At 38.2% G+C, this 22,001-nt stretch overlaps 1 protein-coding gene across 2 annotated transcripts in view; it reads right to left on the bottom strand.

Moving 5' to 3' along the window:
* Nucleotides 1–10,046: 10,046 nt before the first annotated feature.
* LOC112652524 (TCDD inducible poly(ADP-ribose) polymerase) overlaps nt 10,047–22,001 on the bottom strand; it is a 29,813-nt gene continuing 17,858 nt past the window's right edge. For both annotated transcript variants that reach the window (XM_025436119.3, XM_025436120.3), the window contains exons 3-6: nt 19,950–20,118; nt 18,470–18,630; nt 12,727–13,005; nt 10,047–12,094 (exon numbers count right to left, since the gene is read on the bottom strand). In XM_025436119.3, coding sequence (XP_025291904.1) covers nt 11,647–12,094; nt 12,727–13,005; nt 18,470–18,630; nt 19,950–20,118 — 1,057 coding nt within the window. In that variant the 3' untranslated portion in view covers nt 10,047–11,646. The remainder of the gene's footprint in view (nt 12,095–12,726; nt 13,006–18,469; nt 18,631–19,949; nt 20,119–22,001) is intronic.

Below are 22,001 nucleotides of genomic sequence, written 5' to 3'. Positions count from 1 at the left end.
GGGAGAGGGAGGGTTGTGGTCATAAAAATCTATATCACCCTTGGATTCACTGGTTATCTCATGACAAAGTTCTTAAAAGAAAGCTGAAATTAAAGATCAGTTCTGTGTATATGAAAACACTAATGTTTCAAAGTTTCTGGCCTTGTCTTCTGATGACCAGTAGCTGATTCTAGCGACCGAGAAGATATTTTGTAAAGAAAAAAAAAAACAAAAAACCAAAACCCCACACACACATTTCAACTGTCTTTTCAAGTGAAATTGTCTTTCACATTTAAAGGAGAGAGAAATACTTGTGCATTTCACAAGAAACCTGCAAGGCTGCATTTTGAAAAAGCATATTTTGATGTGTTTCCATTTTATGCTATTCTGTTTCTCTAAAAAAATGTTCACGTATGCATTCTCAGACACAGAAGCAGAACTTGCTTGTTTAAACACCGTCCACACGAAGTTTCATGGAATTTGAAACTGTATGGTAAAAATATAAAAATACAAGATATATATGATTTATATATATATATATGTGGTATTTTTATTTTTGTTTGCAAGAATAAATGATAGACATCTGGTATTAGGAATATTTACTAGCTACAGTGTAGTCAGTGAAGAACTTCTATCGGATATGAGTACCTTTGTGATATGCTTTTTTTCAACTATTATCATTAGCACTTTTATAGTGAGAACAGAAAACACTTGTATACATTTAATACGTCTCAAAACATTGCATTTCTTGTTTTTAAAAATTTTATCTTTTGTTTACATTATTTACTTCATCTTTTTCTTATTTTATTTCTATTTTCATGTCTGTTTCATAATATATATAATTTATTAGTGGAAAAGAAGAGATGTATATATATATAATTTATGAGTAAATAAATACACATACCATGGGGCAGCCCCCCCCCCAAGTTTTTAATGGTAGGAATGTATCATCACAACGTTTGGAGACCACTGATTTTGACTGTAAATTGGAATTTAGCAGACAGATTTAAATAAGCCTCTGCCATTCACTGGCTACACTTGATCAAAATAATTTGTTATAGGCTTTATTTTCTCAACTGTAAATTGAAATAAGACCCATCAGGCACTTAATACAGAGCCTAACATAGAGTAAATGTTCCATAATTATCAGTAAATGTTCAGTAAACATGAGTCAATATTATTGTACCTAAATATCTCCAAGTTCTCCAGCCTTCCCTTATCTTGATAAAATAACTCAATTCTTCCCATCTCACCTATTTATGGGAAGGCCAGTGTATGCTCTTGAAATTTCTCCAGAAGGGGCTTTCGTTTTTTGGGGAGTGACAACCAGTAGTGGTTGCCCGACGTCTCTCTCCCGGCTCAGTTTTCTATCACCTAGCACACCTCCTGGTGTAGACGTAAGCTCCTTTGAGCATTCCTTAAGACTCAGGGCTGTTTTAAGACTTAAGACTTGTGGAGAATACAAGGTAAATATAGTTCAGAGCAGGAAACAACTGCAAATGTAGGTATCACACTATACCCTTCCTAAGTTCATGGACTGCTGCCCACTGCTGGGAACGTCCTATTGATTCTGTCTAGCCTTAGGCCCGGCCTATCTCTCTGTTGTTGGCCTAGTTTTGTTTTGTTTTGTTTTGTTTTTCCTTTTTGAGAACTTTCTGCCTCCTTAGCTCTTCCTTAAATTCAGGGTCCAGCCCCAGCTCCCCAGGCTATCTGTTATGCCAAGGCCTTAAACATAGCTGCACTCTGGGCATTAAGCTCCTCCAGGAGTACGGGTCATGCTGATGAGTGAATGCTCCCTGGAGTTGTACAACAAGGCAGGCCTGACACAAGAGTGGAAGAGAATTTAAAAAAAAATTTATTTGCAAAATCAAGAAGCCTGGGACACCTCGGTGGCTCAGCAGTTGGGTGTCTGCCTTTGGCTTAGGGTGTGACCCCAGGGTCCTGGGATCAAGTTGGACATCAGGCTCCCCACATGTAGCCTGCTTCTCCCTCTGCCTGTGTCTCTGCCTCTCTCTCTCTCTCTCTCTCTCTCTCTCTCTCTGTCTCTCATGAATTAAAAAAAAAAATCAAGAAGTCCATGGAGATAAAAAACCATTCACCGCAGGTCTCTATCTTTTGCTAAACAATCAATAGAAGCATGTGAGTTTGCTGCTTTTTCTTTCCTAACTCTGAAGTTATCAGACTGAAATGTGAGGCAGGAATCAAGGTCAAAATTTGTGTACTTCCCTTCTAGGAGTTTTTATAGTGGAGCTGGGACAATAAAATGTATTATCCCCACTTTCTTTTTTAGTTCAGGTCCTAGAGGTCTTCATTTCTTTCCCTTTCCACCACCATCAGTACAAAGAGCAACAATACTATCACCACCACCACCACCACCACCATCATGATCTACATGACCATCTTGACCATGACCATCACAATCACCATTACTACCATCACCAACACCATGTTCTTCTGCATCACCAGTATCACAGTCATGAAAGACCACCATCGTCACCCCAGTGATCATGATCACCTCCCCTGTAGCCATCACTATTTCCTTATTGGCTTTCCTGAGGCCCTATGGTAACTCCGTGAAAAGTTGCCACAGCTTTCTTTTTTTTCCCCTTTTCCTATTTTTTGAGAAGCCTATAGGCATGCCTGCCAACTATCTCTTCCCAATTTTTCTGCTTATCAAATATCCCTTTCCTCCCATTTATGGGAAGGATAAAGCAAAACTCATGTCCCAGTCCTGATCTCTTACTTCCCTACAGCCCAACTGCAGGCTCTCACACTGGCCTCTTGAGACTTGCGGCTGATCCCGAGTCTTGTCAAGCATATGGTTGCAGTTCGCTAATATTGTTCCTACCCTTTCCATCCTGTTGTCTCCCTGCATCTCCAGAAAACACGCCCTGCTCTATTTCCTGATCCTGGGATTGAGGGGCTACCACAGTCCTGACAACACTAACATGAAAAAAGAGGGGTGGGAATTATAAGTGACCCCCTTGCCTTCAGGGACTTCTTTATGCTTTTTTTTTGGTCATTCTATGACAGAAAACCTGAAAGTCAGAAAAGGTTTTCATCCACTTGGCATCCCAGTAAGAGACTGACTATCTCCTACTCCTGGAGCCAGTTGGTCTCTTGTCCACTCTACTGTCTGACGAGGGGTTTCTGTTAAACCAGAACAGCAAGGATAGGATTGCCTTTCAACCGGTGGGTGTATCAGTGCAACGGTGGAAGCCTTTTTATAACGGCCTCGCGGTCTACCACTGCCTCAGAGAAAACAGAAGCATTGCGGCATGCCTTCACCAATCATAGCGGCACAAAGGCCCAGGCTTCCTAAAGGCTTTCAGTTTTCTTTATGAGTTGAATATGGCCTCATATAGGACAGGGAGGGGAAGGAAATCAGACTTTAGAAAGTAATAGTAAGACTTTCCCTGCGGTTAGGAGCACGATTACAGTAGGAGCTAGAAGCCGGTATTTGATACGGTACCTGGACACACCAAGTAACAAATCACACAAACTAGCTTTGGCTCAATTGTTTAGATTGATTGAAAATGGCATATAGCATAGGTGGCGGCAGCCTAGAAGTAAGGTTTTCCTGGAACAGAGCCATGCCGCTCACTTACACGTAGTCTCTGGCTGCTTTTGTGCCCCAACGGCAGAACTGAGCAGCTATGAGATTTTGTATGACCCACCAAGTCTATAATATTTATACAAAGAGCTTCATCAGCCCTTGCTTTGAATAACTAATTGATTTTCTTTTCCAGGAGCTGGCAGGGAAGGGAGGTGGACTGGTTTTGTGTCCTAGAAGTAGAGCCTGATACCCCGGTTAGGGCATGAGAAGTAGGGAAGAGTCGAGGCAGGGCTCCTGCGTGGCGTGCTGGATCTGAGGGCATGTAGCTCTGAAAATAGACTCAGTGGCCTTCCAACCTGCAGTCCACTTTACTGTGTTAGAGTTTGGAGCCAAGACCTCAAGTCACAATAGTTTATTTGCTTTGCTACCTCTGGACAAACATCTTCTCCAAGATACTGTGGGAAGGTGAGTGACGGATCCAAGGCAGAACCCGGTATACCCAGAATTGGGTTTTCCCGGGTTCCTATCAGAATGCTGCCTGGTAATGCCTTCATTGCATCAGACGTTTGTCTGCATTGCTGGAGAAAGCTAGTTGAGCGTGCTTGCTGCTAAGGGTTTAAATTTCTCATCTCTGAGTAGGCTTATGGCACCATCCATCACAAGCTCAAGCCTGTAATGTCCCAGCAAAACTGAAGGAGTTCCTTTCTGATGCTGCCAATCCCACCTCCCCTCCCAAATTCTGAGTGAGAACGCCAGCCTTTTGTAGCAGCTCCACAGAGCTAGGGGGTTGGCTTGGATGCTGAGAGATACGGTGGACGGTTAGCTTGTTTTCACTATATTCTGCTTACTTGTATTTTATCTTTGTAGCTTACACTTTTAAAATTTTTTACTAGGAAGTAGGAGTTTGTGAATCTAAAACCAAGGAAAATGTATGCTTGAACTTTGCAGGGGTTTATTCCATACTCCCAAATGTAGATCTTCAATTTGGCCTCCTTTGAGTCCTTGGACTCAAGTAAAAAGAAGTCAGCATTATTATCATGCTACGTGTTCTACATGAGTGCTCCTTTAGTCCTTACAGAGACCATGAGGTTATTTATTATAAGGAAATGGAATCTTAGAGATGCTAGCCTGCTCAAGTTACCCCACGTGGAGGTAATGATGCTAGGATTTCAACCTAAGTAACCTAACGGTTTTTGTTCCTGCACTCCATGCTGCATGGGCCTTCTTAATGTCAGTCCATTAGGGAGGCCAAAGTTTCACATTAAAAATAGCTCCGTTTAGAATCTGGAAGTTTCAAAGACCAGACAGTAGTAAATCCAGCTTTAAGTCAGTTTACAGGCTTTGTGAAACAATGTTTTTCCTTCCATAGCCATTTGGTCTTTAAGGAAATGGATACCTAGGCATCTTTGTGAAATAGATTGGAAAACTTTCTAAGGAGTACCCTTTAATGCAACCTCAACTTAACCTTGAAAAACAGTGTGACAGGTAATTGTTGGTTTTTCTCCCCAACAGCCACCTCTCTTCTTCCTAACAAAATCCCAACCTTGTTCAGGTTTGGGTGACAACTTGCTTAACGGATCACTGGCTTGCCCTAAGATGTGAATGTTGGTTAGTCCAAATCATTCACGGGATTCTGTTTTCCTTGCCAGGGATTGGTTTAGGCACGGACACATGATACAACCTGGGACAATAATACAAAGATGGCAGACCATTGGGGTGCTTTTGTAAGGTTTTTCTAACTTTTGAAATTAAAAAAAAAAGAAAAAGCACTAGTTGAAGCTCATCCCTTCCTACATTTGTACGTTGCAAATGAGATGTAGTATTTGAGGCTAAGCAGTCCTCTTGTCACCATGAGGGGAGAACCAAGTGAATTACACAGAATCCTTGGAAACGTTGCACTTTTGAATCAATCAGTGTTGGAATAACCTATTCTGTATTTGTTATGATAAAGAATTCATTATATTATGATTTAAGACACCCGTATGCATTTTTACCAAAATGGTCTGATTACCCTGACCTTTTCCACAAGACTCTTTGGAAGAAGGTACAACAGAGAAAAGCAAGGCAAAGCTGACTAAGCAGATGTCCCTTCCTTCAAAGCGAAGCTCAATGCAGCCTTTTGTTAAGAAGTTCCTGAGTACAGGAAAAAAAGGCACTTAGGAGTGGAGTTAGTACTTGAGACTTTAAGAAGTCTTTACAAAGACAAGGGTTTCTGATATTCCTTAACCAAAAGGGGCTCAAAAAAACCCTGTGCCTTGCTAGAGCAAAGGAAGGTATTTTCGATCATGGAGCACGGTGCCCTTTCAAGGAGGAAGTCCCAGGGTTCTAGAAGCTAGTCAACAAATGTTTTCTAAATAGCTGTGAACTCTTGGCCTATGTAAGAAGAAAGATCACCCAAAGGGGGCTTGAAATTACAGAACTCACTCTTAGACAATCCTGGTACTAAAACTTGCCATCCCTACATCTTTTTCACCCATTCTTTAAGGCAGTTTGTTTTCTCCCTGCTTTCAAGAGGGCCAGGCTAGCTGACTCCCTATAGTGCTTGTCTTTTTTCAGTAAATACCCCTTAGAAGAAGTCTTATTTTAAGTAAGGTTTGTCTTTAGCACGTGTATATACCACTCTCAGAAAGCCACTGGTGGTTTACTCTCTTGGAATTTCGCACCACCTTTTAAAATTTCCAATAAGCATGGGAAGTTTCCTTATTTGCAGTGCTCCTTTCAATTGCTGATTTCTATGAGCTTGATAAGTCTTTAATAGGATTTCTGTTATATTTACTATTTGTATTACCTGCTTATTGCTGTTGCAAATTACCACAAACTTGGTGGCTTAAAACAAAGCAAATTTATTTCTAATTTCTCTCTGATCTCTGCTTCCCTCTGATTATATTGGGCTCCCTAGGACAATCTTCCCATCTCAAAACCCTTAATTGAATCACAACTACAAATCCTCTTTTGCTATATAATGCTAACATATCCCTACGGGTCATTATTTAGGCTACCACTCTACTATTTCTAGTATTACTAACATTTTGTTGTATACCATGAGCGAGTTACTGGGCTAACTCTTTACTTTTTTAAATCTCAATTAGTCCACAAGCCACATACTAAGATTGTCTTTCTCAGGTTTGTGACTAAGCCATTGCTTTCTGGTAAGTGCAGTAATTCCGTCACAAAATTGAGTAACAATGATTCACAAAATTTGCATTCCCACTGCAATCTAGCACTGACTTATATATACCTACAATTATAAAAATAAGATTACAAACTTGTATTTTTAGAAAAATGTAAGTCATGTGGGGTAGAAACTTGCATTTAGAAATAAGCTACATTTATGAGTGGTTGAAACTAAAGCTGTGGTTACTGGGTTGAGTTAGCTTAGATCCATGAGACCAATGCTAATTAGATTTATGGTTGCTACCCCTAAGTGGGACATTTCATTGCACTCAGCTTAGAAATCATGACTTAAATTCTTGACAAAAATACTGTGAAATGCAGATATTCAAGGAGGGCCTTCATCAGAGAACTGTGGGTTAATGCCCCAAATCCATTACTGCTGCTCAAAAACTGATTTATAAACTGATGAGCATTGAAGAGTCCCTCATTATCATGTAGTTGAGAAGCATCTGTTTAGTGTACGCCTGCCGCTCACATTTATTAGATGCAGTCCTTATTGTACTGTGAAGCACTATGAAGGGCAGCTGATTTATCTAAACAGAAAGACCTGCCAAATGACAATTTGGCACCTAAAACATTGCTAGATATTAGACAGGTTAGAGACTTGAACACTAGTTTGAGCCCCTTAATGGTGTGATTTGATTAGGGCTTTTTAAAGATTGGATATAGTTAAGGAGATATATACCATTATAAAACTTGAATATAGAAATAGTTTAGCCCAGTGGCTTCCAGTCTGTTGGCTGTAAACTAGCAGCATATGGGAGTTATTGTAAGGAGCCCATTAATCCATTTGAGCACCAAATGTTGTTTGTAGACTAGGTATATCCTACGTATCAAATGCAGATATGGTTGTGATGAGTAACACAAATTTTCATTAAAAGACCACTGAGGGTGGTAGAAGGGGAGAAGGGCGGGGGGTGGGAGTGAATGGGTGACGGGCACTGGGGGTTATTCTGTATGTTAGTAAATTGAACACCAATAAAAAATAAATTAAAAAAAAAAAAAAAAAGACCACTGAATTTGGGTCACCTGGGTGGCTCAGTGGTTGAGTGTCTGCCTTCGGCTTAGGTAGTAACCCCGGGGTCCTGGGATTGAGTCCCGCACCAGGCTCCCTGCAGGGAAGCCTGCTTCTCCCTCTGCCTCTATCTCTCATGAACAAATAAACAAAATCTTTAAATAAAGACTACTGAATTCATAGAACCTTTTGATCATATTTCACTAACCATTAGATTCTTAAGGGCAATTAAGTCCATGAAATTCTGATATTCTTAGAGTGGTTGGACACTTCTGCTCTAGCTTAGAAAATTTAGCAAAGTGTCCATGAAATGCTTCTAACACACAAACACTTCCACTCATGCAAGATTAAAGCTTTAAAAGAGCTCCATCTGACAGACTCCCAGAAGATACGCTGAGTTAAGCAAGAACATATCAAATAAGAGCAACTAATAATGCCGGTGAAATCTTTCAAAAGCAAATTTTTCTACCATGGTAGCTTATGAGAAAAGTTAGCAAAGGTCAAAAGTATTCTTATTGTATTAAGAGTAACCTAAATGAATAAAGTGTATGTCAGATTTTAAAACCCAACACTGTCTTCTCTAAAAATATATATATATATATATCTGGGGTGCCTATGTGGCTGAGTCAGTTAAGCATCTGCCTTGGGCTCAGGTCATGATCCTGGGATCTAACCTCGCTAGAGTGGAGCTCCCTGCTCAAGTGGTGAGTCTGCTTCTCCCTCTCCCTCCTCCCATCCTGCCAGCATGTGCTGTCCCTCAAATAAATAAAATCTTAGAAAAGAAAAACATATCTGGCTTTTTAAGATTTTTATTTATTGAGAGAGAGAGAGAGAGAATGAGTTAGGAGGAAAGCAGAGGCAGAGGAAGATGCAGACTACCCACTGGGCAGAGAAATTAAGAGCTCAATCCCAGGACCCTGGGATCATGACCTGAGCCAAAGGCAGACATTTAACCGACTGGGCCACCCAGGCGCCCCTGTATCTGGCTTTTAATTTGCAAATAAACACCATTGGTCTGTACAGAACTTTACAAAACATTTTCACATTATAGGATCTCAAAGTTGGATCATTCTTATTTGTAGTCTCTCAAAAAAAAAAAAAAAATCCACAAAACAAAAAACCCAAACTTCTATTTCAAATATGAGAAAAGTAACCATATGAAAGGTTAAGTGATTTTTCCAAGATTATAGTATAATGGAAGATCTTAAGTTATTTTAAAAACATACACAATAGCAATAAGTAATATGGATTAGATTTTGGAAGTGTCATACAGAATTTTCTAAACACATTTTGATTATTTGATCCCAATTAAGGAAAACTAGGAACATTTTGTTGTCATCTTACCTTCCTTAAATGAAGGAGGAAAAACCCCTCTGATTTAAACTGACTGTATAGCACTGTTTGGGTGAATACGTTGTTTTTCAGTCATTTTCAGACCTAGTATAATAAAAATTCCTCTTTAAAGATCAGTATATTTCATGCCCTCATGATTCTCTTTAGTATCTAAATAATCATTTACTAAAATAAACAGGTTTGTAACAAAAGGCACAGAGTTGGATTTTAGAATTTATAATTACAAAGGACCCAATATTTATAAACTTTGCACATCTAAAAAAAGCTCTCCTATCTATAGAACTGTACAACACTGGAATGTCTCAAGGAGTCTGCAGCCTCTCCCTGGCAATCTTAACCACAGCTTAAATTAAGAGTAAGTTCCAGCTTTCTGAAATGGTGTAAATTACAGTTGTGTCAGTAGGGAGAAAGATTTACTGAATGCTTTTCAGTTTGTTTTAAAGCCATGGAACCATTAAAAGATTCAGACCAACTCCACAGCTCTTGCTTAGTTAAAACAACTTACAGTACTATACAGGAATTTAACAATTATTACACCAGGGGGGAAAAGCACTCAGATCAGATCACTTTAAGTTGGCTGAAAGCGAAGGTGGCTTGACAGCCAACAAGATTTCTAGAATTCTTTTTCATATTTACTTCAGCACCTGTTGATGGGGACAACCTGCTCGTATTTTTCACTATAGCTGTTTGCTGATATACAGCTTGCCCCTTTTCCTCAAATATTTACCTGCAAAATAAAACATTCACTCTTCTCTTGTGACTTACAGTTGACTGCTACCTAATAGTTTCTGCTGATTCCTAGAGCACAAAAGCTCAAGCAGCAGGTTCTGATTGGGTCTGTTCAGTCACTCAATCGCACATTCATTCAACCAATCAACCAGCATTTACAGACAGATTATCCACTATGTGCTGAATTCAGTTATCTTCAATGGAACCAAAACAGCAGAAGTTTTAAAGAATTACGAGAACTTTTATTTTTGCTTAGTTTTATTAAAAAAATAAATATGTCATAAAGCTTTATTTTCCTTAAAGGAGAAAAAAAGGAACAAGTTTCATAAAATCAAATAAGCAATGGTAAGGTGTCTTAACTTGAAAAAGATTGGGAATCACTGGTTTACAAGTTATAATTGAATGAAAGAACAACTGTTAACAGCCACAGCTGGCTGTTTCATGCCAATGGCAGCAAACAACGAGATCAACTAGGGCAAAATAAATAATTGTGTGGAAGCCCTGATAAGTGCTTAAACAGACTGATTCACTGAGACATCAGTATAGATATATCTTGCTTTAAACAACACAGGAGTTCCTGAAAAGTTCTGTGTAAATGAAATAACCACAAACATACTAGGAGAGCTTGGTATCTCAAAGAATTCCATGGGGAATTCTTTTGTGAACAACCACTTCCACTTCTGTAAATCCAGGTATTTGCTTTGCTTACGGCAAAGTACACCTAGCTGCTTCCTCTCTGAACTGAGGCATTAGCATATACACTTAACATTGCTCCAGCCGGGCCAGTGGCACAATTTCCAAGTTTGTGTTTCTATTAAGTAGTGTAAAATACAGTCAGCCAGGGAATCGAGCTGCAGCTGGCAAAGCAGGCACAGGGGTGGGATAACCACCTTAACAAGATTTCCAAGCCAACAAATACTTTTGAGAGTCTACTTTGTGCAAAGCACAGTAATAAACCTTTTCGACTCAGTTATACATGTACTTCCTTCCTCTAAAACCTTGTCAGGGCCTAAGTCTGGAACTCTAAAAGTAATACTACTAATCCTCAAGACTGGCTTTAACCAAATTAGCTGCCCAACTCCTTCAGATTGGGGTAGATGATAATGGAAGAGACTGGGTTTTCTAAGGTCTAACTTTAACAACACAAGAATCATGTTTCATATAACCGGTTAGTGAAAAATTTTGCTGGTGACAAAAATTTTTCAAATGGTTCTTCTTCTTCTTCTTTTTAAAAGTGTCCTCTGAGTTCTCAAACTCTGAAGAACAATTAAAGTCACTGATGCTCTCTAGTTGGGTGATACGTTTCAGTTCTGCTGATAGAAATAAAAATTGCTTTCCACCCACCAGAATTTCATGAACTTATCTTACACCATAAATGATGCTTTGGACAGGGAATGAGTATGGTAGTACTAGCTCCAGTCAGTTTTTATCATTATAAATACACAGAATCCTCACTTTGCTCACAGCCTCCCATTTCATTTGGCCAAACTTCTACCAGGCTTAAGCTACATTTAATTAGTTAGGCTGTTCAGTTTCTTTTAAAAAATGCTTCTAATACCATTGCTGCCGATATGTACAAGTGTGAATAAAAAGAGTATGCAATCTGTAGTCTTTTCCACACTGAGTACACTAACAACAATTAGTAAATAATTAAAGAATAAGTGGTCATTTTAAAACTTGTTTTTCTTTAAAAAAATTTCACTTTCTAGCACTTAAAAAATGGGTCTTAAAAGTGCCCTATTAATGTCCAATGCTGTTCCCATTCTGTCCCACCTATCCAAAACCTGCTACAAATGCTGGATCGAGTTCATATCAAATAATTTAGCAGTACCAAGATTTTTCAAATGGAAACAGTGTTACTGACTTCTTCATACTGGATAACAAAATAAGGGTAACTCTGATCATCATTAAAAATGACAAAAATCTGAGGCTCAAAGAAATTATCCACACAAGAGTCATACAGGTCGCTGGTGACACTGCCAGGGTTGACCGGAGGGGGCCTTCTCATGCCATGACTGCCCATTGTGTATCTGCCAGTTAGCACTTTGGCCAGAAACATGAAATGGACTCCTTTGGAGGACTTCTTAGAAAAGTTATGAGAGTAGCTTGCCTTCTTTGCAAAATAACTGCCTTGTCCAAACATGGTAGCATGCTTTCCACAGACTCGAGGGTCAAAGTTGTGCTTGCAGATTCCATCTACCACATCCTGTGATGTTCCATGAAATAAATGTCTCTCATTTATTATTCTGTCACGGCCAAACATTTTCCTGTTCATATATTCCTTTTTCCTAATGCAAAGAGTGGAGAGGGAATTCAGAAGAAGGTAGATATAGATCAATTTAATAGGCAAGATGTAGTCATAAACTTCTCTTTACCGTTTCCATGGGGAGGAAATGTTAAAGTAGCTTCCAAGGGCAAAATGCCATCAAAGAGCATATTAAAGGTTTAAACTTATATTTTCCACTACAGACAAGAAAAGCTCTTTTCTCTCCCCCCACCCCCTACACCTGTTCACGTGCTCTCTCTTCCATTTCAAATCTAGTTCACAAACTTACCTTCTCAGGATAGCTTTGTCTTAATTCCACCAACCTGGAGTGTCTTAATTCTGAGATTTCCCAAACCTGCACGTATTCTTTTTGTATTACATTTATTTATTTGTTGACTTGAAATGCAGCATAGTAAAGTGATTAAGAGCAAAGCTTCTGGTGCTAGACTGCCAGGGTTCAAACTCTAGTATATATCTTATCAGCTGTATGATGTGTGGCAAGTTACTGAACTTACGGAGTGTTGTAAAGAGTATATGTGAGTTAACGTATGAGAAAATACAAATATATTAGTTTTTTGAAAGTCTTTACTATTATGTTCTACTCTGTCATTAACTACATTAAGAACTCTTTAACTATTCATATTATGGACTCACCTTTTATATTTCTCCCAAAGAAACTGGTTTTGGACTCTCAATATTTGCAAAATTCTATATTTAAACTCAGGCACAGTCTTATGAAAAAGATTGTAAATGATTCGATAGCTTTTGTCCTCCACAGAAACAGGCACTTGGATGAAGTCCTGAGATGGATGCATATAAACCCAAGTTTCAGGGTAAAAGTTTGCTGAGGTGACCCCATCGGGGCAGATGATTTGTGATGATGAGGTTGCTTCAAGAGGTGGAGGAGCCTGTGTGGGAACACCACCAAGTGTCCTACAAGGGAGAGGAAGGAATGTCAATGTAAAACATAAGTACATCTCACATTATAGTGCTCTATAACAGTATTTAACATCATCACTTGTAAAACTTTAAGTGCTTATTTAGAAAACAATACAGAAAATGCTGTGTATTAAAACACATCTTAAAGTAACACTGCCTGTACACAGATAACCTATTATTAGCTTCTTCCGGACTTCCTCCTTGTGGAGAAAACTCTGGAATATACTGCTACAAGCCAAGCAAGCAAGCAAGCAAGCGCCAATTTATGTTTACTTTCTGAATCCTAGACTCCTCTTTTGCCTATACGGTTAAACTTTTTTCAAGAGTACAATGATAATTTCTATGTATTCTTCAAACTTTGCTGTACTAAGCAGAAAATGTACCATTACTAAAGACTATGTATGTGTGGGAGGAGCAGACTGATGGGGAGACAAAGTAAGGCAGGCCAGAAAGAGGAAGCTTAATAGGAAGAAGACATAAAATATTAAAAATAAAAAAGCTGGGATCCCTGGGTGGCTCAGCGGTTTAGCGCTGCCTTCAGCCCAGGGTGTGATCCTGGAGACCCGGGATTGAGTCCCACATCGGGCTCCCTGGGTGGAGCCTGCTTCTCCCTCTGCCTGTGTCTCTGCCTCTCTCTCTCCCTCGGTGTCTCTCATGAATAAATAAATAAAATCTTAAAAAAAAATAAAATAAAAAAGCTTAAGGGTTCCTGGGTGGCGCATTTGGTTAAGTGTCAACTCCTGGTTTCAGCTCAGGTTGTGATCTCACAGGTTGTGAGATTGAGCCCTGCACCAGGCTCCATGCTCAGGGGGGATCTGCTTGAAGATTCTCTCTCTCTGCCCCCAACCCTCATCACATGCACAGTGTTCTCTAAAATAAATAGATAAATCTTTTAAAAAAATTAAAAAGCTTAGACTTTTTGTATAAAAAACAAAAATCATTGGAATAGGCATTAAAAGCCGACATTTGCTTCATTTTTACTATCACATAACAACAAAGTCATCAATTTTATTCAAATTTTACAGCTTTAGGCGTGCTGAAGATGGAGCTAATTACTTTAAGCTCTAGACACCAGTATGTATAACCTTGAACCTTTAAATTCAGGTCTGTTACATCTTAATGGATAAGTTTAGGTAAGCAGCAGCTGAATAGTTATTTATTCCTGCCCAATTAAATGCTTACATTTAAATTATATTTCTTGGCCTTTTTCAAAACAGAGCAAAAGGGAAGAATCAGAGAGATAGGAAATCTTGGCCCTGAGTTGCAGACTCAGGGCCAGGGTACTGTAACACTCCTCAGCACAGAGCGGTCACAAGGAAGCAGTAAGTCTGTCAAATGGATTAGGAAACTAACATTTTCAAAAGACCTTTGTGACACAGAGGTTACAACTGTGAGTGAACGTGCATCTAATCTCCAAGAGCATATCTTACCAGCCTCCCCCCACTCGTAATCATAGCCACCTTATAGTAAGCACATACTATGGACAGGCATTTTACACACAGTACTGCTAACTGTCATAACCCTCCAAGACGGCTTGGTTATCTGTACTTTTTGAATAAAGAAACTGCTAATATAGTAGCAAAGAACAGAGACAGGATTTGAATCTAGGCTTATCTACAGTTTCTAGACAGTATACCCTTTCCACTACTATATAATATGTAAATCATACCACACACACGCGCGCGCGCGCGCACACACACACGCACACACTCCTCTAGGCTCCCATGGTTTGAAAGTAATGGATAAATATCATTGTTACAACTCAGGTTTGCCGGATACCCACTACCACCACCACCATCTCACACAGTCTTTTAAGAGATGGTTTGATAAGAAGCTAAAAAGCTATAGAAGCACAACTGCCTTCTCTAACACCTGCCCCCTTCAAGTGGCTGTGCCTACAATTTAGCAAGCCTCAAAGGTCCCTTAGGAGACACAGACAGGAGTTTATGGGAGGAGCCAGGGCTTACAGGATCCCCCACATGCTTTTAAATTCAAGGGCTAATTTAAAAGGGGCACTGGTTTCTACAACCTTCATGGCAGAGGCATAATAGTTCCTGTCCTCTGGAGCATTTTCATAAAGCCTTGACAAATTCCTCCAAAGCCTTCATTCACTAGCACATTTTTCTGAAGAGAGGCCCCACTGCTTTAATCAGATTCTGAAAGGTCTGTAACTTCTTAAAAGGACATCACTATTCTCGAGAAATGGCAGGAAACACAATATAATCTCTTTATTTTTAGCCGTTCCCTTCTATTCCTGCTTTGCAAAGAGAGTAAGTTCCAGCCTACGAGGTTTTCCAGTATTATTAAGGATTGAAGTTTCTGAGTTGAGGGAAGAAGGTTAAGATTCTCCCAACCATTCTACCCAAAATAGGTTTTAGGCTGCTGTCATAGCCATATTGAAATGCTGGCACTGACCAAAGAAGACTCACACTTGAAGATGAGCCTGTGTAAATAAATCCTATCAATCCTAAAACATTAGATTTCATATATATAATTTTCATCCATTCCTATCTATAGATGCTTACTTTTAATGAACCAATGTCCTAATTGGGCTAAAACATAAAAATGCATACAGTCAGCTGATGGACTTCTACACTCCAGTTGCCATGGGTTAGAAATATATCTTCCAAGCACAGTTACAAATATGGCTTTATTTTCTGAGGATATTAAGTTTGTATTCAGCTCATGGGTATTCCAACGACATATCATGTGCTTCACAGTGCTGTACCAGCCTTCTTTACAGAGGCAAAGTTGAAGGGTAGGGAACTTGTACTCAAGGACTTCTGAAGAATGGATTTTCAGAATTCAAGGTCATCTTTTACAATCTCCTTCCCTCCCCTTGCCATTTCAAAGGATGTTTCCTAACCCACTTTCAGTGATGAAGTAAAAATTCATTTTATCCTTTTTGGGGAGAAGTCAAACTGATTCAGGCTTTCCTATGACCATGGGGTGACTGCACAGGATATGCCCTTTCAGCTGAAATGAACTCTTAAATCTCTAAATCTGAGATTTGTTTGTGTATGCAGCCTCAGCTCAAGTATTCCAAGAATATTAAAGAATAAGCTCCTTTTTATCAGCCTCATTAAAAAGCAGCAAGCAAAAGGAAAAAATATTTTCTTTGTAACTGTGAGTGATGGTTAACTAAACTCGATTGTGGTAATCATTTTGCAATATACAAGTCATTATGCTGTACACCTTAAATTTAAGTGGACAGAGTTGTATATAGTTAGAGCTCAATGAAACTGGAGGGAATTAAAATCACTAGGGAAATTTATTTATGAGAAGTCAAATTTGCAGGAAATTCAGAGATTAAGTCAGCCAGCCCCCTCATCCCACCTCTCTTATTCTGGCATTCCCAATTCTTAGGCATCTCTGATTCCCTGATAACTGTGGCCTTTTTGATATTTATGTTTTAATCTGACTCTCTGTATTTACTAACACTTAAAAACAAAACTTTCTTCCTGGCTAATATTAAAATCATGGTCTATTTTTGCAGTTGGCTTTTTGAAACTAATCCCTCTCTACTTTCTTCCCACTAGGCCAGTCTGAGTGCCCCACAGCCCCAGACTCCAGGGCAGATAGGAACTGAAGGGGTGCATTTACCCATTCCACCCTGGTGAACTTGCTGCGTCTTTGCTCTTTTCTCATTTAAGTGTCTGCATAATCTCTTTGATTTGCTAAGCTCTTACTTTATACCTGATTATCACTATTTCAGACAAGAAGACTAAAATAGGAAATTTTAAGAAGAAAAAGGAAGGGAGAATAGAGTGACTTTGTTCTCTTGTAAGCCTATGTTATAAATAGTAAGGTGCCAAACTTGCAACATTGATTCTACTACTGCTTATATTATTTTCATAGTTCATACTTTTACAAAATAAGCCTAAGTGTAACAAGAGGAGGGAGGAGTTATTCCATAATTACTTGTCTTAGGATTGAAATAAATCAACGTTCACCATTCTGCAAAACTTCTCCAACAATGCAGCACTCGAATGAGCATTCTTACTCTCACTCAGAAGCTACATCCCGCTTGATTGGCTCAGCATGCCAAGCTGCTGGTCTCACTAATGAGTTCCACCATCTCACTAGGAGGACAATATGTTCCTAACTACTGGACGCTGACACTATCTCCAGCTGTGCTAGTGAAATCACAGAAATGGCATTTTTATTAGTTTCTAATAAAAAAAATAAAAAGAAACCTACAAGGTAAAATTTTTTACACTTGGATTAGAAAGAAAGCACACATTTACCCCAAGCCAACATATATTTCTAAAATCAGCCTTACTAAAAATTGCTTTTGGATACCAAGCATTTCAGGGATTTTTATTCATTTGTATTTTGTTTTTAATGTTCCCTTTGCAATCTCAATTAGAAATCATTAAAAAATTCTGTCATAATGATCCAGGGAAAACAGTTTGAGACTGAAATTAAAAAAAAACAAAAACAAAAACAAAAAAAACAAAAACACCAAAAACACAGATTATAAAAACAGCATCTCTACGATTAGGAGAAGAGAAAAACCAGTAACTCTAGACCTCCCCCAGTCATAAAACCAAGTAAACTTAGCATCATTATAAAGATCAGGCTCTAGATATGGTATATCTGATGAGAGTACATTAACAATTTCCCTAGGGTTACTAATGGCCATGCTATTGGTAACACACTCCATTTTTCTGGCATCTATGGAGATGTACCCATGGGCATCTAAGGGTGGGGAAGAAGAAATAGCACTTGGGAAAAATGGAAGAAGAGCTCACCTACAATTCAGAAGAATGAGTTCAGTATCAACCTAGAAATATGACAGGTGATTTTAGTGAGTTTTATAGGAAGGTAGGCCTTACTTATAGCAAATGAGAAGGCAAATTATTTGAAAAGAATTTTTCCCATGACAATTCACTCAAGAAAGGAGAATTAGAGAATGTCACCTTGAAGGACTCTCCCTACTTGCCCTGGCAGTTTACCTGTACTGGGAGGTAGTCCCATTACATGGATGGTTATCATTAGGAAACTCTGTATCTTCCACAAAAGAAGCAAATGCAAACTACCTCATTCTAGATATAATTAGTTTTTGTTGTGCAAAAATGTTATTTCTGTTTGCTTCTCATTTAAAAAAAAAATCAACTGGATAATCAGGTTTTGTTTTGTTTTGTTTTTTAAGGTTTTATTTATTTATTTATGAGAGAGAGAGAGAGAGAGAGAGGCAGAGACACAGAAAGAGGGAGAATCAGGCTCCACGCAGGGAGCCCGACCTGGGACTCAATCCTGGGCCTCCAGGATCACGCCCTGAGCCGAAGGCAGATGCTCAACCACTGAGCCACCCAGGCATCCCAGATAATCACTTTTATGTTAGGTTAACTGTAGCTTATCTGAACTCTATCCTTTAAAACCTTTTACTCTTTGGCATTCAGTTGTACATTTATAGAAAATGAGAGTAAAAATAAGGCTTTCCACAGACACTTACTGTAAATATGGAAGCAGTGTAAAACAAGAGCGGAAGAGGGGTCTCCTTTTTATTTCTCTCCTGAAGAATGAGTTGTGGAGGATGTAGTGGTTGTTCCACATCATAAATCGGACCTCTTTCAGACCTCGAGAGTTGGCTTCTTCAATCAATCGAATTACAGACTGGAGTAGGAAAAAGAAGTTAGAAAAAAGCAATCACTATGAAATATGAAAAATGTTACTGTAACTAAAGTCAAAAATAGTTAACCTTCCTGTTAACATCAGAAAAGTATCAACGAAGTGCAGAGTGTCAAATTTATTCCCTTTACACAAAGGATTTGGGGGTGGGGGGAGGAGACGGTGAGGGGACAAACAGAATAGAAAGATGTTCCCTCTTCAGAAGAGCATGGATTTCCACCTTATAAAACACGTGAAGCCCAGGGAACTATTCTGTTCCATTTGGAGGCCTTAACAATGTCCTAGAAATTTTTTTGTTTTATTGCTTAAGGAAATTTTCAGAAGAGGATTAAAGATGGTAGTATATACAGTTCAAATAAACTAGTTAAGTTCCAAACCCAAGAAATCTTTCAGAGGTAAAACACAGGGACAGCCCAAGTATTCTGAGAATACATTTTAAACAGCCTCTTATTCTCCTTGGAAGGTATTAGATACTGGTGATTACTTAAAAGAGTCTCAGAAATCTTAATTCCATTGTGTATTATTAAGCAATTAACATACAAGTAGTTTTCTTTAGCTATTGCCTTAAAAGAAAACCTAAGGGTAAATAAGTCAGTTCTCCCTTTCTGTAATGCTAGAAATGAATTTAATCAAATTAAAGAAGTCAGATCTTTGGAATGTGAAATTAATCTCTAACATCCATTTTATTGTTTTTAAACTTGACTCAGAATTCTCCTTCAGAGGCAAGTAAATCCATCATCATTTTAAAACCTCGCTTTATGATTGATGAGTTATTCTTACCATCTCAGACCAAAGATGCATGTATACATATGGCAGAATTTTAAATGACTGATTTGCCTGACCACAACTCAATAAACATTTTCAAGTATTTCTTCCAGGAGCTTAAGAGTGCTTGTTTCCCATTAGACTTCCGAAATGCTAAGTGTAACACATGATCCAATGAACATGAGCCCAGGAGCCAGAAATAGCCAGAATTACACCAGTGCTCATCTCATTAAAATTATTCCAAAGGGGCACTGAGTCTGAGTATTTACCACCATAAATACTTGATCTCTACAGTGTGAAGATACTGGGGAAAGCATTTTACCTCTCTGGTAATAGTGTATTTATGGATTCCAGATTAATGGAAAGAAATACATCCTCAGAAAAATTGAGAATAATGTTAATCAACAAGACTCAATTTTACATCAATAAGCTCTTTGATTTGTTGTTCTGTGCAGTTACTGTTGTAAAGGAAGAAGGCAAGGACAGTAAAAGACAAAAAAAGCTTTAATGCACTTTTTGGAAAAAGAACCTGTAAATACCTCAGGATATTCTCTCCATCCAAAGTGGTCCCTACAGAAGAACTTCCAGACTGTGTGATAAACAGAGTTTACATTGCTAGAGGGTGGTGTGGACAGCCTTCGTAGTTGGTCAAATTCAGTTGTTTCATACACATTCATGGCATTCAAATCTGCCCAAAATTCTTGTCCTCTAAAGAGACCCCCCCCAAAAAAGAACTGTTAATACATTTGCAAAATAGGAATATCTAAACATTTCAACAGACATTAGAAATATATAGTATAACATGCTGTAGAATTTTCAAAATTTGTCTTATTTGGAATAAAAGGACATGACTGCTTCTTTCCCCTTTTCCTATATGCCTTTTCTTAACAAGACCAAAAAGTTCCAGGCCATGGAGTTATGGTAGGACAGAGGCTATCCCACAGTATCACAGACCTAAATCAATCAATGTAATTTCATCCTCCACCCTGGTCTCAGCCAATCAGGGAGTTTTGAGATGAAGTTGACATAGAAAGCAAGCAGAGAAACAAACAAAAGAAACTGCTCTTGAACCCTGTCTTTTTTTCAGAGGCATCAGTTTACCTAAGCCAATACAGAATACACAACATTGCCTGATGAAAGACAGGGGAAAAAAGGAAACAATTTTAAAAAGCCCAGACGAGACCAATATTACTATTCTACCCAATATCAACACTATCTTTTATCCCAGGGATGGAGGGGGAGAAATTGACAAAACATTAAGAGAAAAATAGTTTGAATTATTATGAAGTTTAGCTATGTGAATATTTTTGTCATTTTGTTACTTGGTCTGCTGCTGCTGAATCAGTACTTCATAAATATCTCAATATTGTTGGGGGGAAAATTCCACTATATGAGTCAAAATCATTTAAGAAATTATAATGGGTAGTTCAATGAAAACATCTGCCTTTCTTTTTTAATGGAATTTCATCTAGTGTTTGAAACATCTGAACCATTATTTTACATAACTGGAAAATGTTCATTGTACTGTTCTCTTTTTGTGTTATGTTTCAAAAGGTCCCTAAGAACACATGAAAAAGAAAATATAAAGTAACATCATAGGTACTGGCAGAGTGACTAAGTTTCCAAATACATTCCTTCTTTCCACAACGGATTTCTAAATGGATGTCTGTAACACACACATATTTCAGATCTAGTGGCACTCACAATGACTGGGTATATGAAACTCAGGTGTTTGAACAAATATCACCAATAATTAACTTATTTCCTTGCTGTAAATTAGGATTTTGAAAAGGGTATTTATTAATTTTGACCTATGGGTTTTGTTGGTTAGTACAAAACTTTCCAAATTCTGCTCTTGGAACACTTGTTTCAAGGACTGTTAATAGGTATTCTGTGTAAAAAGCATTCTGTGTTCAAATGTTTGAAAAAAAAAAAAAAACTTGGTTACACAAAGTTAAACAATTTACTTATGCAGCCACTCCTCAGTCCCTTTAATATGCTAAGGTAAATATTGAAGTACCATGATGAGGGCTATAAAGTATCTTTCTAAAACCGTGACAGTGCTCTCTTCCCTTTTTTCCCCATGAATACTTATTAACGTCTCTCAATAAACACGCCTGGCAAATGTCAGGGAAAGAAAATCTATTTCTTACCCTCTATCCTAATGTTTATAAGTTTTGAAACAGATTCTATTTGAAAAAAAACCCTTAGGTCTATATATCCAACTAATAGTGCTGTGAAGCACATAACCTATAAAAACCATTATGTACCTTTAAAAATTCCTAAATAGCTTCCCAAACCCTAATTTCCTGCTTAGAAAGAGCACTGACAAAAAAAAAAAAAAAAAAAAAAAAGCGTACTCTGATAGGATATAATCTTAAAAGGAACATATACCTTTACATATACTTTTAACTAAGTGTGAAATGGAAATAAGATAATAAAATGTAGTTCAAAATCACATTGACACTTCTTGTTTCAAATGATTTATGTTAAATAAGGATATTTAATTTAAAAGGAAAAAGATGTTCCTGGAAAATTCTTTAAGAAAGAAGAAGAAACACTGAAAACAAGAACTCTTATACCTAAATTAA

This window comes from Canis lupus, chromosome 23 (assembly GCF_003254725.2).
Source record: "Canis lupus dingo isolate Sandy chromosome 23, ASM325472v2, whole genome shotgun sequence".
Taxonomy (NCBI): Eukaryota; Metazoa; Chordata; class Mammalia; order Carnivora; family Canidae; genus Canis; species Canis lupus.
This window is presented reverse-complemented; position numbering and strand designations above follow the sequence as displayed.